The sequence below is a fragment of the Salminus brasiliensis genome, chromosome 3, assembly GCF_030463535.1.
Source record: "Salminus brasiliensis chromosome 3, fSalBra1.hap2, whole genome shotgun sequence".
In the NCBI taxonomy this organism is placed as follows: Eukaryota; Metazoa; Chordata; class Actinopteri; order Characiformes; family Bryconidae; genus Salminus; species Salminus brasiliensis.
The window spans coordinates 42732784-42747746 of record NC_132880.1 but is presented as its reverse complement, the minus strand read 5'-3'; the positions used below and the strand labels follow the sequence as shown (position 1 = coordinate 42747746).

At 40.0% G+C, this 14963-nt stretch overlaps 1 protein-coding gene across 2 annotated transcripts; it reads left to right on the top strand.

The window, feature by feature from the left end:
• The first annotated feature begins 2369 nt into the window (after positions 1–2369).
• krit1 (KRIT1 ankyrin repeat containing) lies at positions 2370–14963 on the top strand. 2 transcript variants are annotated; one of them, XM_072676280.1, is made up of 17 exons: positions 2370–2473; positions 3104–3250; positions 5699–5846; positions 5993–6085; positions 7449–7578; positions 8277–8520; positions 8759–8874; positions 9484–9627; positions 9839–9995; positions 10216–10323; positions 11042–11198; positions 11450–11601; positions 11693–11859; positions 11947–12034; positions 12155–12361; positions 14378–14494; positions 14582–14963. In XM_072676280.1, exons 2-17 carry the CDS (start codon positions 3152–3154, stop codon positions 14669–14671), a joined length of 2217 nt encoding a protein of 738 aa, XP_072532381.1. In that variant the 5' UTR covers positions 2370–2473; positions 3104–3151; the 3' UTR covers positions 14672–14963. The 2 variants fall into 2 exon arrangements, with proteins under 2 accessions (XP_072532381.1, XP_072532380.1); XM_072676279.1 differs by having other exon boundaries at positions 5699–5855.

The following is a 14963-nucleotide window of genomic DNA, read 5'->3' as shown; positions in this document are numbered from 1 at the left end:
TTGTAGATGTAGGGATGTTTGTTTGCTTCCAGATGTTTCTGGTACTTAATCGAATCCCTCTCCCTTTGAAATGTTCCCTGTGCCACTGGCTGCAGCACAAGCCCAAAACATGTGCTTAACAGTTGGAGAGGTGGTGTTCTAATGAAATTCTGCCCCTTTTTGCTTTTCCCAAATATTTAGCGAATATAACGGCTGACTCTGGATTTTGTGGTAACCGTCCTGGAAAGGTTTTCTTCTGAGGAATCTTTCATGAAGGTCATGTTAGTGACCGGGGGGATTCTCAAACAAAGTACGCCAAGCTCGGACTGTTGTAGTTGGTAGTGCTGACTTGGCAAGTTCGACTCTCGAGGATGGGAGGATGCTGTACAGTAATTTAGCATTTGGAACAGCAGCTCAGTGCGTAAAGCATTCTGGGATATTTGGCTGTCTTAAGCCTACACAGCAGGCCTTGATGCATAAACTTTTGACGATTGCTTTAATAGTCAGAGAGCCGGGCAGCTGCTGACTGTTGGGGAAAGGTTTGAGGAGCCACCTTGCTTGCAGAGGTTTCATCTTGAACTTTGTGCCTTTTGAAGGTCAGTTCATCTTCTGCTCGCTTTACTCTCCTAACTCATCTGACGTTTTGAGTGGAGAGGCCAAACTATGACATACCCCTGTAGGCTCTGTAGGTTTTATGTTCACTGTAACCAGTGGGTTTTAGTATATATTTATACTTTACATGTTCTAAACTGAAAGAAGGGCTTGAAAGGTGGGCTCAATGTAATAAATTGATCCCTCAGATTTAAAAATTGTTTTTAATACATTTTATAAATATCCTCGATTTAATCAATCTTTCCCATAGTTTAAAAAATGTTGCTTTCATTTAATATTTTCTTCAGTTTAATAAATATTTTCTAGATAAAAAAAATTCTACTTCAATTTAATAAATTGTTTCCTCAATGTAATAAATTGTTCCCTTTATTTAAAAATTTAAAAGTTTTCTCAATTTAATAAAGTATATCCTTCATTTCATAATTTCCTCTCTCTCTCTCTCTCTCTCTCTCTCTATATATATATATATATATATATATATATAATTTTTTTTTAAATCGCCACTTCAATTTAATAAATCGTTCCCTCAGATTTAAAAATTGTTTTTAATAAATTTAATAATATCCTCAATTTAATACTTTCCTCGATTTAATAAATATTTCCCATAGTTTAAAAAATGTTGCTTTAATTTTATATTTTACTCAGTTTAATAAATATTTTCTAGATAAAAAAATCTACTTCAATTTAATAAATCAAATCAAATTTTATTTGTCACATACATAGTAATACACAGTATAACTTGCAGTGAAATGCTTTTTTTTACTTTTTTAAAATCGTTTTCTCAATGTAATAAATTGTTCCCTTGATTTAAAATTCGTTTCCTCAATTTAATAAATAATAACCTCGATTTAGTACTTTATTCAATTTAATAAATCTTTCCCATAGTTAAAAAATTGTTGCTTTAATTTAATATTTTCCTTAGTTTAATAAATATTTTTAGATAAAAAAAATCTACTTCAATTTAATAAATTTTTCCCTTGATTTAAAAATCCTTCTCTCAATTTAATAAATAATATCTTTGCTTTAATAATTTCCTCAATGTATTTATTTTTGTAGTAAATGTAATAAATAATTTCCATGCTTTAATTAATCAATGACTTCATGTAATAAACCATTGCCTCGGTTTAATGGAACAATTTGGGAACAATTTATTAAATTAAAGGACTGGTTTATGTCCCTAAATATTATTTAATAACTTGTATCCAAATCAAATTTTTTATTTGTCACATACATAGTCATACACAGTATAACTTGCAGTGAAATGCTTTTATGACAGTCTGCCCACATCAAGCTATACAATAAAAAATCTACATTTAAACTTAACTAAACCTTAACTTAATGAAGTAAAGTGCAAAAGTGCAAAAGAAAAAATAAATAAATAAAATAAAAATGAAGAAAATAAAAATAGAATAAGTTACATTTAAGTTAAAGAATAAAATATAAAAATATGAAAATATAGAAATATAAGCAAAAAAAATACAGAATACAAATATACAAATATATATACAGAGATGAAATAGTGCGTGTCTGTGTGTGTGTGTGTGTATATATATATATATATATGTACATATATATATATATATATATATGTACATATTTATCTGTATGTGAGTGTATGTGTGAGTTAAAAAGAAATATTTTCCTGATGCTTTAGTGCGTCCTCTGGACTTTTACTGACTAACTCGCCCCTCAGCTTCTGACCAGCAGCCTATTGTAAGTCGGCGGGGCGGAGATCGACCTGAAAACGGGTGTGGAAACAACTACACGCTCCCCCTCTCTCCATTCTCTGAGAGTTCACAGCCAGCGGAAGATGATCTGCTGGAGCTCAGCTAGCTCCCCTCCTCAGTCCGGAATACCCAAATACGAGAGAAAGACCTTCCAGGTACGGTGCCGTGGCTGTGTGTGGTGTTATAAGCTGTTAATAAGACGCACAACCACCTCTATTCAGCTTGCGTAGCTTTGTTATGAGAACGTTAGCCAGTAGGTAAGCAGCGGAGGTGGAGACTCCTGATCCATGGAGTATGGATCCGCTCCGGGGTTTTGTTCCAACTGCCTGGTCAGCAGTGCTGCAGCGGCGCTGCAGCACTGCTGACCAGGCAGTTGGAACAAAACCCCGGAGCGGATCCATACTCCATGGATCGGGACTCTCCACCGTCGCTAAACAGTTAGCAAGGAGTTGGCCGATGGTGGGTGTCGCGTTTCCGTAGCTCTGTCACAACAGTACCGACTGCAATGTTTTTTTTGTCGTATTATTAATCATACTGTGCTAAAAGTAGTTTTACCAACCCGTGTTTTTGTGTAACTTAGTAACTTTCGTTGGATAAAACTTTTAAAATTTATAATATATGTTATTACATATTTATTATCGATGTATAACCCTGTATACCCTTTTATTTATTTTTACAGTGCTTTAATAATAATAATACACGTCAACTTAAAAGTCCTTACAGTGATAAATGTGTAAATGATTGGATGTTTTTAGCTAGCTACTACCTTCACCTTTTTGTTCCAGGCATGGTGTTGAAACAGTGGCCTCCAGAAGAAGCTAGAGCACAGCAGGATGGGCAATCAGGACCTGGAAGATGTTTTTGTAGCTGTTATTCGTCCAAAAAACACAGCCAGCCTCAGCTCGAAGGAGTACCGAGCTAAAGCCTATGAGGTAAGTGAAGCACAGACTAACAGAAACAGTTATTAATGGTCTTTTATGGACTTTTGTTGAAGGTCTTATGTAGAGCCATTCACGTTGGCTCTAAATAATGTTGGGCAGGTATGTGAGTGTAGTTAGGAGTCTTCCCCAAGGTCTCTTATTGGTGTGCTGATCCACACCAAGACCCCTTCGAGCTTCAAGTACGGCTCGGCTCGACCCGCCATCCCCAAAATCCACGGAAGAGAAGCGTCCAGGCTCTTTTCTATCCTGGCACCAAAGTGGTGGAACGAGCTTTCCCCAGAGTGTCCGAACAGCAGAGTCGCTCGCTGTCTTCAAACGCAGACTGAAGACCCTCCTCTTCTGAGAATACTTGTGCGAATAGCAGAGTGGTCACCTTACTGACTTGTGTTTAGTAATGTCTAAACTTAGAGGTATCTTTGAATTATTATTCTATTCAAAGTAGCTGAGGTTTTATAGCAAAGCACTTTTAAAAAGGATAAAGGTGCACGTATTCGTCACTGTACAGTGTGGACTGTACAGCGAAATGTGTCCTCCGCATTTAACCCATCTGGTAGTGAACACACACTCACACACACACACACGTGTTAGGGGCAGTGAGTACACACACACACCCAGAGCGGTGGGCAGCCAACTCCAGCGCCCGGGGAGCAGAGAGGGTAAAGGGCCTTGCTCAAGGGCCCAACAGTGGCAGCTTGCCGAGCCCGGGAATCGAACCCACAACCCTGTTATCGATATCCCGGCGCTCTAACCGCTGAGCCACCACTGCCCCACACTGACCACTGTCGCTCTGGATAGAGCGTCTGCTAAATGCCTTAAATGTAAATGTAAATGATGTGGTATATTGTCCTGGCTGGGGAATTTAACCCAAGGCCGAATGTGTCCGAATCGGAAAGTCATAAAGTCATTCATCTGGATTTTCAGTGTGATACAATTTCTGACAGTGCACTGGCAATTTCTTGTAAAATGTGGAGCAGAATACATTGCGAGTCTCTTATTTGTTACAAAGCAACAGACAGTGGACAGACGAAATGGAGCTGACAGCGTTTGCTTGTACAGGAAAGTGATCATTACAAGCCACTGGATGCTGTTCATTTCAGATTTCAGTTTTCCCATGTAGTTGGTTAACTGTGGGCCTAGGTTGCTCAGCCTCATGATGTTTAACTATTATTGCATGAACAGCGCAATGCACAGGCACTCGTGTGTTTGTTAATTCAACACATGTTAATGATGAGGAGGTGTCCCAATTTATCTGTGTTTCTACGACTACTTAAGGAACGATATAGTCCTTCTCTATGAAGCGCTACTGATGCTATTGAGGGAGTAGGGAACCATTTCGGTCTGCCATGGGAATTCTAGGGCACACACCTCGCCACACCAACCCACCTCTTATGCTTCTCTTGATTTTTGTTATTTGCATTTATTATTTTTTTTACAAATGATATATGTAAATTGCCTCTCTTCTGATTGGCTACCCTGTATTGAGCTTGTTGAAAAAGCAGTATGGGCTGAAACACTGCAAAATACTTGTTTAGGTTGATAGATCTGTTTTTACAGGACTGGGATGTAAATGGTACACTCGGACACATTAACATTGCTAGCTAAGGATTATTAAGGGATGTTTCAGCCCAGACTGCTTTTTGAATAAAGTGCCAAACAGGGCAGCCAATCACAACAGAGATCATTTACATAAACTATTTGGACAAAAGTTTTGGGACACCTACACATTACACCTACAGGAGCTTTTATGACATCCTATTCTAAATCCGTAGGCATTAATATGAAGTTAGCCACCCTTTGCAGCTCTAACAGCAGCAGGTCTGGAGCTCTGCAGTTATTGAGTCAGCAGAGCGTTGGAGATTTTTTTAACACTATAATCTGAGATCAACACTCAGCCCTGACTCTGCTCTGTAACTTTAACACTAAACGCTTCCACTGTTCAATAATATCACTCACAGTTGATGGTGGAAAATCTAGGAGGGAAGAAATTAGCAGCGGTGGTTCCTCCTACAGAACCACGCTGGAATTCGGTCAGCTCCTTAGAGCGACCCGTTCTTTCACTAATGTGTGGAAAGGCAGACTGCATGGCTAGGAGCATGACTCGGTACACTGGTGCTGATGAGACTGAATGAAATACCTGAATTATTAAATTATTAAGAGATGTGTCCCAATACTTCTGTCCATATAGTGTATCAGGCTTAAAGGCAGAGAAAAAAGCAGTTTAATTCTAAGGGTTAAAGCAAAAACAAAAGAAGGACACTATGTTTTCCCTGATAGAGGCTTGTTAAAGTAGCTGAATGACTTCTGTTCACTGTAGAACAGTATTTGTTCCTTGTTTTGTTAGAAGTTGCTCTGGTTAATAGACCAAAATGCTTAAATGTTGTTCTAAACACTGTTTTCTTCATGTTTTCATGCATGTTTTCATGCTTCATGTGTCCTTAGATTCTGTTGATTGAAGTTCCTTTGGAGGGTAAAGAGAAGAAAAGGAAGAAAGTTCTTCTAGGGACCAAAGTTCAGGCAGACAGTGACAAAACGAAGTCAATTCTTGAATATGTGGACGAAGCAACTAAGCCCATATCAAATAACCAAGGTATAATAGGTCAGTATCATCTCTCTGGTTTAACATGTACAAAATTCCATAGTCACATAGTGAAGGTTTACAGTGTAATCATTTAATCTACGTCAAACATTTTCATTTAGGAATTGATTAGACTCTCTGTTTGAATCCTGTTACAGGGAAACGTGTCGTGCACATGAAGAAGTTTCCTCTGGATGGGGAGAATGAGGGAAAAGAAGCCTCTCTATTTATTGTGCCAATTAATGTTAAAGGTAAAACAATGTTGTGTGTGTGTTTATTGACAGTGCATTATGGGAGTATGTTTTTTAACTTAATCCCCATCTGCCACATCCATACTGGACCACTGACAATAATTTTAAAGCTTATCCGTGAGCTCAGATCCCAGAAAATAACTGAAAGCCCATTGATTCCCAACACAGAAGCCGTTGGGTTGTTGCTGTGTGAAATATTTGACCATACACAAAGCAAATAGTTGCTGTCCAGTGAAAAACATGTATCTCCAAAACAGCAACTTTACAGGAGGAGGAAATGTAAAAATATAATTTTGGGACATTTCTATTGGTTCATTCATCCAGAATTATTTACACAGTGTACTAGACAGCTACTGGGTCCAAACGATGAAGAAAACTGAAAATGGACAAAAGTGGAGATACATGTTTTTCATGGGACAACAGCGATATTAAACTACAGCAGTTAAACTCTTCCAGTACAGGCCTTATGATGAGACAGACGAGCATCAAAGCTGTTTCTATAAAGTTGTTTCAAACTTTGTCACACTGGAGCAGCACTGTGCACCTGTGAAAAAGCTCCTTCTGTGGGCAGTAATTGTTTATTTTCTCAGTAAAACACAAATTTTAGAATAAATAATAATAACATTCCTATAAAAAGTCATGGTTTTACATCACTGTGTTCATAAAAACATCTCCATCATGGGTGGTGTGGTGCAACAGATAACACCACTACCTGCCAGTGAGCTACCACACCACGTGGAACACTGGGGTTTGATTCCCGGGCTGGGTGACTGTGCTGTGCTACACCAATAAGAGTCCTTAGGTAAGACTCCTAACACTACACTGGCCCTCGCCTGTAATATGAGTAACCTTGTAAATCGCTCTGGATACGAGCGTCAGCTAAATGCCATAAATGTAAATATAAATCAACAATGTTCTCCTCATGGGTCCTCCTCCAACACCTGGTTTGGTAAATCAGGGCTTAATGATGGTAAATCAGGTGAACTGCTGTTGCTTCTGCTTCTGATAGAGTTGAACACATCCACGCTGTGCTGGGAGAAACCTGGAACCAAGCTCTGTTCTTCAGATCTCACTACTTTCTCCAGAATGAGAAACTCTTGCTCCTTTTTACTGTATTTATGGTTACCTGCACTGTTTTAATGTGATCTATAAACTCTGTTATTGCTGAGAGACATGCTTTTAAATAATAGGCTTAGGTATCTTAAAATGGCTACACGGTACTGTGTGTGATCAGCCTTACAAAACACCACCCAGACCATCACACTGGTCACACAGGACTACAGATTTATCCGTATGTTTCAGTTGAAGAACTAATACTTTCAGCTTGTTAAACTTGAAAGCCATGTTTTCCTCTGCATTACAGACAACAGCAAGCCTGTCTATCACCCCGGAAGTCCTAGTTTTTACTGTCTTCAAGACATCATGCGTGTGTGCAGTGAAACCAGTGCCCATTTCTCCTCTATCACCTCAAAGATGTTGCTTGGCCTAGACAAGTAGGTCTCTACTTCACATCAACACACCTCATCCTCATGTAGAGACATGCAAATGCTTTCCATGCTTGTATCAGCCTTGCAGAGTACATTACACACAGGTCAGCAGCATCACCTGCCTGATATTGAGTAGGCCCCTCTTGTGCCGCCACAACAGATCTGGCCATTCTAGAAATGGACTCCACAAGACCTCTGAAGGTGTCCTGTGGTATCTGATCCCAAGATGTGAGTAGGAGATTTTTTGTCCTGTAGGTTGTGAGGTGGAGCCTCCTTGGATTGCATCAGTAAGCCTTAGATGCCCATGACCCTTTTCACCAGCTCTCCTTTCCTGAATGTCCTTTCATGACTACTGCATACTAGAAAAAACCCACAAGACCTGCCTGATGTTTCAGAGATGTTCTGACCCAGTCGTCTAGCCATCCCGATCTGCTTGCACATTTGTCCTGCTTCTAACACATCATCACCTTCAAGAACTAACTGTTTACTTACTGCCTAGTAGATCCCACCCCTTGACAGATACCGATTTGTTTTTCACTTCACCTGTGGTGTTAATGTTATGGCAGATAGGTGTTACCAATCACATGCTCCACAATTCTCACACAGGCATTCAGCCAAACATGTTCCATTTGCATACATAACCCATGACAGCTGGAGTGGAGACAACCAGTAGCTAAGCCATTCTCTGTCTCTACTGTCCACAGGTGGTTAGCGGAGCAGCACAGTGTGCCGCATGCAATCCCTGCACTCTTCAGACCTGCTCCTATAGAGCGAGTGAAGACCAACGTGAGCAACCCAGCCTACACAACGGAGAGCAAGCAGAGTGACGGGCCGCTCCACATGGGCTACACTGCGCTGGAGATCAAGAGCAAAATGATGTCCCTGGAGAAGGCCGACATGTGCATTGAGAATCCGCTGTATGGATCAGACCTGCAGTACACCAACCGGGTGAGTTTGAGTGCAGTCAATTTTTCTGACATATATTAAGATAATATAATATATAACATAAGAGAAAAATAAAATAATAAATATTTAAAAAATCAGTTCTAATAAGTAACATTAACAGACTGTTTATTATCATTTTTTCCTTCTTAAGAGCTGGCATTTTAACAACCTTTTTTAGGGCTTGTGCCTGTGTGTCCACAACCCCACTTTACCTTGACCTGTTTTGTGATGGTGTGTGTAGGTGGATAAGGTCATCATTAATCCATACTTTGGTTTGGGAGCTCCAGATTATTCCAAAATCCAGATTCCAAAGAGAGAGAAGTGGCAACACAGCATGACCAGTGTAACTGAGGACAAGTGAGTAAATTAATGTAACTACAGCATTGCTAGAGATTGTGATAATAAAATAGTTCTGTTGCCCCCTTCTGTTGCCCCCTTTTCAGATATAGGATTGTGGCTGTAACCAGTTTCTCAGTATGCCATGGAAAAAAAACTGCTGGTTATCATACAGTGTATATTTGCTTATTACTAGTATTGAAAAGCAGTGCAAGTGAATGGAGAATCTCACCTGTGCATCTCTTTTTCTTGATTGCCTGTCACTTAACTGTCACACGCACAAACACACACACATAAAAACACACGGATGCAGTGTAGAAGCTGGCGGAAAATAAGCATAAGTAATAAGTAAAGACTTTTTGGGACTATGACTAACTAACTTCAGATCTTGAAGGTTACGTGTGTTAAAAGCAGGAAACATGTGTAAGCTTAAGAGTCTGAGCCATTTTGAGAAGAACCAAGTTGTGATGGCTAGATGACTGGGTCAGAACATGTCCAAAACATTGGTGTTTTGTTGCAGCACTAAATCCAAAATACTTCCCTTAAATAGATTTTTATTGTAGGAGGTGCTGGAAATACTGTGTTAAAAGGCAGCAGTGCTCATGCTTTATTGCTCTCTCTGTCCTGTAGGGAGCGCCAGTGGGTGGACGACTTCCCCCTGCACCGCAGTGCTTGCGAGGGAGACACAGAGCTTCTGTCCAAGTTGCTGGACAGTGGCTTCTCTGTCAAACAGCTAGACAGTGACCACTGGGCCCCAATTCATTATGCATGCTGGTACGTTCTGTCCCTCACTGTTTTATCTGGTCTGTCTTGCTAGGAGGTGTAATAACAGGGGTAGCTCTTTCATCATTCAGCCGATTATGTCTATGTCATATTGTGTGCCTTTATTAGCAGAGTGATTATCATAAAACGTTTGCGGCCCATTTTGAGCGCTTATTTTGTTTTGTGACTGTGATTGAAGATTGTGAATGTTGTGCTCTTGCAGGCATGGGAAGGTGGAGGCCACAAAGCTTTTGCTGGAGAAAGGGAACTGCAACCCCAACCTGCTCAATGGACAGCTCAGCTCCCCCTTGCACTTTGCGGCTGGTGGCGGCCACTCTGAGATTGTAGAGCTCCTCTTGAAACACCCTGAGATAGACAGGGTGAGTTCACCTGTTACAGCTCTTGCATTGGTTGGGAGTAGGAGATGTTAAATTTAAGGTGTTTATATTTTATATTATAACTGTTACAATGCTGTTACATGCAGCCACACCTCAAGTTTGTAATAAACCAAACATGTATTTCCATAACTGGATTCCCAGTTTTCCTCCTCTTTAAGACAGTTTCCAATTATAGTTTGTTTTTCTTTTGTCTCATGTAAAGCACATTGAGGATCAGCAGAAACGCTCACCCCTTCAAATCTGTGAGGAGAACAAACAGAACAACTGGGAGGAGGCTGTGAAACTCCTCAAACAAGCCAGCAGCCAACCAGTAAGTATGATTCCAGGCTGTACAGTTTAAAGGTGAAAAATGCATGTCATTTACCAAGCCTATTTACAACCATATTATTTTGCCTCAGAATAAAATATGCTGATTTTCCGTTTAGGGAGTGCTAGTGGAAAGAAAATCTGTTTTTTTGCTGTTTTATGGCATCGGCTCACAAAAGCTGCTTATTATATTATGTTATATTATTATAACTTGCAATGTACTGTTAGCAAGCTGAAGACATTGTGACTTGCTTCCCAGAGTTTGGCCATTTATTTTACTCTCTTACAGGTAAAAATTACCTGCTAATTTGTCCAATTTGTTTTCGAAGGAGCCATGGAGAAAAAAAATAGTAATAGCTAGCACAGATCCCTGTTTCCTCCCTCCAGCTTTCGTTTGTGGACTGGGTTTATATAAACTTTGAGGGGACAGTTAAGGAACAGTCTGTGAGTTTTGGAATTCGGTCAATTTTATAGCTAAGTTTTGGTTGTGCCGGATTTCCTTTTGAAGGAGGAACGACAATGTTTGAGGATCCCAGTATGTCACTTCCATGTACCAAACTTTCCACAACCTCTTTAAGATATTTGTACATACTTAACCCATGCATGCAAACATCTGTTTGGGAGGTTCACATGTATGAGAGTGTACAGGCATGGCTTTTTGTTTGTAAGTGCCTTAACCTTAACTTGCATTGATACTGAGTTGTCTGTCTGTGTTGTGTCAGTATGAAAAGGTGAGGATCTACCGCATGGATGGCTCGTACCGCTCAGTGGAGCTGAAGCATGGGAACAACACCACCGTGCAGCAGATCATGGAGGGTATGCGGCTCTCGCAGGAGACCCAGCAGTACTTCACCATCTGGATCTGTTCTGAGAACCTGAGTGAGTCCCATAGTAGCAATGCACTCTCACAAGCTACCCCTACAAAGTCACCTGCAGGGTACATTTAGAAATTGTATCAGGCTGCTGCACCTATGAAAAATTTTGGTTTTACTGTTTTAACCCACATTTTAGATATATTTTGTACTGCCCAACAAAAATAGACAAAACAAAATAGAATATAAATACTAGTAACTATATAGATGAGTAATTTCAGAGCATCGTGCAATCAAGCCATTGTCATCATCCTTAAGGTCTGCAACTGAAGCCCTATCACAAACCTTTACAACACCTACGCATCTGGCCTGAGATTGTCACAGACCTTACCGCACTGGACCCCCAGAGAGAAAACCCCCAGCTGTTCCTACGCAGAGACGTCCGCCTGCCTCTAGACATTGAAAAGAAGGTATTGTGCATTTTTTAAAATAATGAAACATAGCTAAAAAAATGAAGACAACAAAGCCATGTGACTTTTTTATAATGCGTATCTCCTTCAGGTTGAGGACCCACTGTCAATCCTTATCTTGTTTGATGAGGCGCGCCACTTCCTTCTCAAAGGCTTCTTCTCCTCACCAGACAGCAAACTCATTACTCTAGCCAGCCTTCTTCTGCAGATCATATATGGCAACTATGACAGCAAGAAGCACAAACAGGGCTTTCTGAAGTAAGTATCAGTGGCAGTTTATTGAGCTGTGCTTGACTCTGCATTTCTCAGTGAAAGTATGTTTTTTACTGAGTGTGTTTTCAATAGTGAGGAAAACCTGAAGTCCATAGTTCCGATATCCAAAGTGAAGAGTAAAGCACATCACTGGACGAATAGGATACTTCATGAGTATAAGGTTGGTTTGAATTTCACATTTTATTGACAGCAGACTTGCCATGGTGTTCTAGAGCATCTTACCATAGTGTTTTTAATGTTCACCCGATACTGAATGCTAATCTAAATGTTTTTTATTTAGAGTCTGAGCACCAGTGAGGGGGTGAGTAAGGAGATGCACCACCTCCAGAGGCTTTTCCTGCAGAACTGCTGGGACATCCCCACCTATGGAGCCGCCTTCTTCACCGGTCAGGTTTTTACCAAGGCCAGCTCCAGCACCCACAAAGTGATCCGTGTCTATGTTGGGGTCAACACCAAAGGCCTGCACCTCATGAACATGGAAACTAAGGTGTGGAAACAACATCATAATAACATTTTGTACCAAGTGGTTTATGGTCGCATGGTATTCAACGTGAACTCGGTCTGATATAGCTACTGCTGTGGACACTGATCATAAAGTAGCTCACTGTGCTAACTCAACTTTCAGACAGTCTATTTAATGCTATTTAGAGCCGAGCAAACTAGTTTTCCAACTCAGCACAAAATATCAGAGAACCTTATCCGAAGAAGAGGACCTGTGCCTTTGGTTGAAGGTACTTAATTAAAAATATCCATGCTTCTGCTCTTAACATTTTGTGGAAGGGACGCCAGCACCAGAGCATCCTTACCTATAGAAATGGCTTGGTTATGCGCCTCACAAACACCTGACGCTGACCGTTCGCTTTACCAGGGCTTTATAACCGAGCCATTTCTCTGGGTAAGGATAATCTGGTGTTGGTTTCCCCTCCATAAAACAGTAAGAGCAGATGTATGGATGCTTGAGTCAGAGTTTTAAATGTATCGCCGTCAATCATGTTAAATGATTGGACATGTTAAATGGTGCTCCACAACACTCTGATCCTTTGTGTTGTGTTTGTAACACTGTTGTACAGGCGGAATTCTCTTCCTCTACCAATTATTGTGAGACCCTCTAACAGAGCATATTATACTGCTCATATTGTATATTTATTACCAGTGTGATTATGATTAATATCAACGGATTTGCTGTTGCACCGGACGCTCTACACAAAATAAACAAAGATGGCCACCCTCTATTCCTTAATGGACAAGGTGATAAGATAGGCCTCAATGAAAAGTTAAGTTTAAGTTTTAAGTTTGGATTTAAAAGAGAGTAGAGGGGAGTGTGATGAATGAAATGCACAGGCAGGCGTATATTCATAAATCCATTTAAGGCTTAGGTAAGATGTAGGATTTTGAAAGTTATGCAGTACCTAACTGGAAACCTGGAGATTAAAAAGAACGGGAGTAATGACTGTATCTCATCAATACCATGGCTGCAGAATTTAGAAAACATATTAGTATTGGAAAGTATTGCAGTGATATAAATAGGACATGTTTTGCTTTATTTTGCTGGGGTGTGATACTATGGCTCAAACACATTAACATACTAGTATCCCAAGTACAAACATTTTGGTTGACATGCTCTTACACAAACATAAATGACTACGTACCTGATTTCTTAGCGATACACATTAAATTCACTTACTTAAAAATGACATCACATCCTGATGAAAGCAGAAAGGCCTTTGCTGATTTCTGTTTGCATAAACCTGCTTACTAAAAGAAAAGGAAACCCATATTAAGGCAAAACCTTGTATCTTTGTATCTACCTTGTATAAACCTTCTATTATTTTAATGGAAATTAATGTAGAAAGATTTGATCTATGCTATGTCATTTTGGAGCATTTCTATTGGTCCATTCTTAATGAATTTTCAGTGCAAGAACAATGTAAAGAGCAACTACCAAATTTAAATGATGTAAAAGGGTGACAAATGGTTTCTGACTGTGATGAAACACTAAACCATTGCTTAGTGACCTGTGTTTCTCTTTGTTTGGCTTTAAGCTTTAAATAAAATGACACCAGTGGGACCAGGATCAATAACCCTAGTTACATATGTTTAAAAAAAGAGATTAAGAGAAAGGAGGGTAAATATGTTTTGCCTGAGGCCAAAAAGGTTCCTGTACAGGCAGTAAGGTTTAATAGCAGCATATTGAGCTTAATCAGTCAGCCTGGACTGAGTTGGTGCCAGGTTGGGCTGTGCGTATCTGTTGGTGCAGAAACTCAGTGTATGCTCTTTAGATGTTAGATAACCCCCCTGACGACCACCATCACTTAAGACAAACCTCTCCTGTGCTTTAAATTCATCCCAAAATGATTCATTCCAATTACAGTCATTTTGACTGAGCTACTATGTCCCGCAAGTGAAGTGGAGAGAGATACCATCTGTTAAGGTCCTGCTTCTTTCGGTTTAAGTGGTGTAAAGCTGTTTGTGCTTCATACAGCTCTGATTTACTATGCTCCAGGTGCTCCATCTCAGTCTTGAATATGGAAACTTTATCTGGCAACTGGGACAGGCTGACCAGTACGTCCAAATCCACAGTCTGGAGAACAAGAAGAACTTCGTAGTGCACACCAAACAGGTACGACAGACCTGCTGTCATCCTAAAAGTAACCTTCCACTGTAGTGCACTTACTGTATGATGGTGAAATGGGTGTTTTCTGCACAGGCTGGCCTTATCGTAAAGCTGCTGATGAAGCTGAGTGGCCAGATGACTCCCAACGACCGAGCAGCATCAGACAAGTACGCGTATGGCTAACTCCCAGCACCGTGAGCTGGCTCAGAACGCCTGTGGGAGTGCCTTGCCTTGTTGAGTTGTTTTGCTTTTGTGTTTTTATTACTTTGAATGACAAAGAAGTGTTTTTACCAAGATGACGTAACATTGCGTATCATTTTGAAAGTAATCTATTTTTGACATATTTTCATACTGTACGCGATATGCTGTTTGGAATACGTTTTATAATTTCATAACAGTTCATTTGAATTGACCACCGTTACTTGTAAATATTTATATTATTTGGGTGCATTTTAATAAAATGAATAATATATCA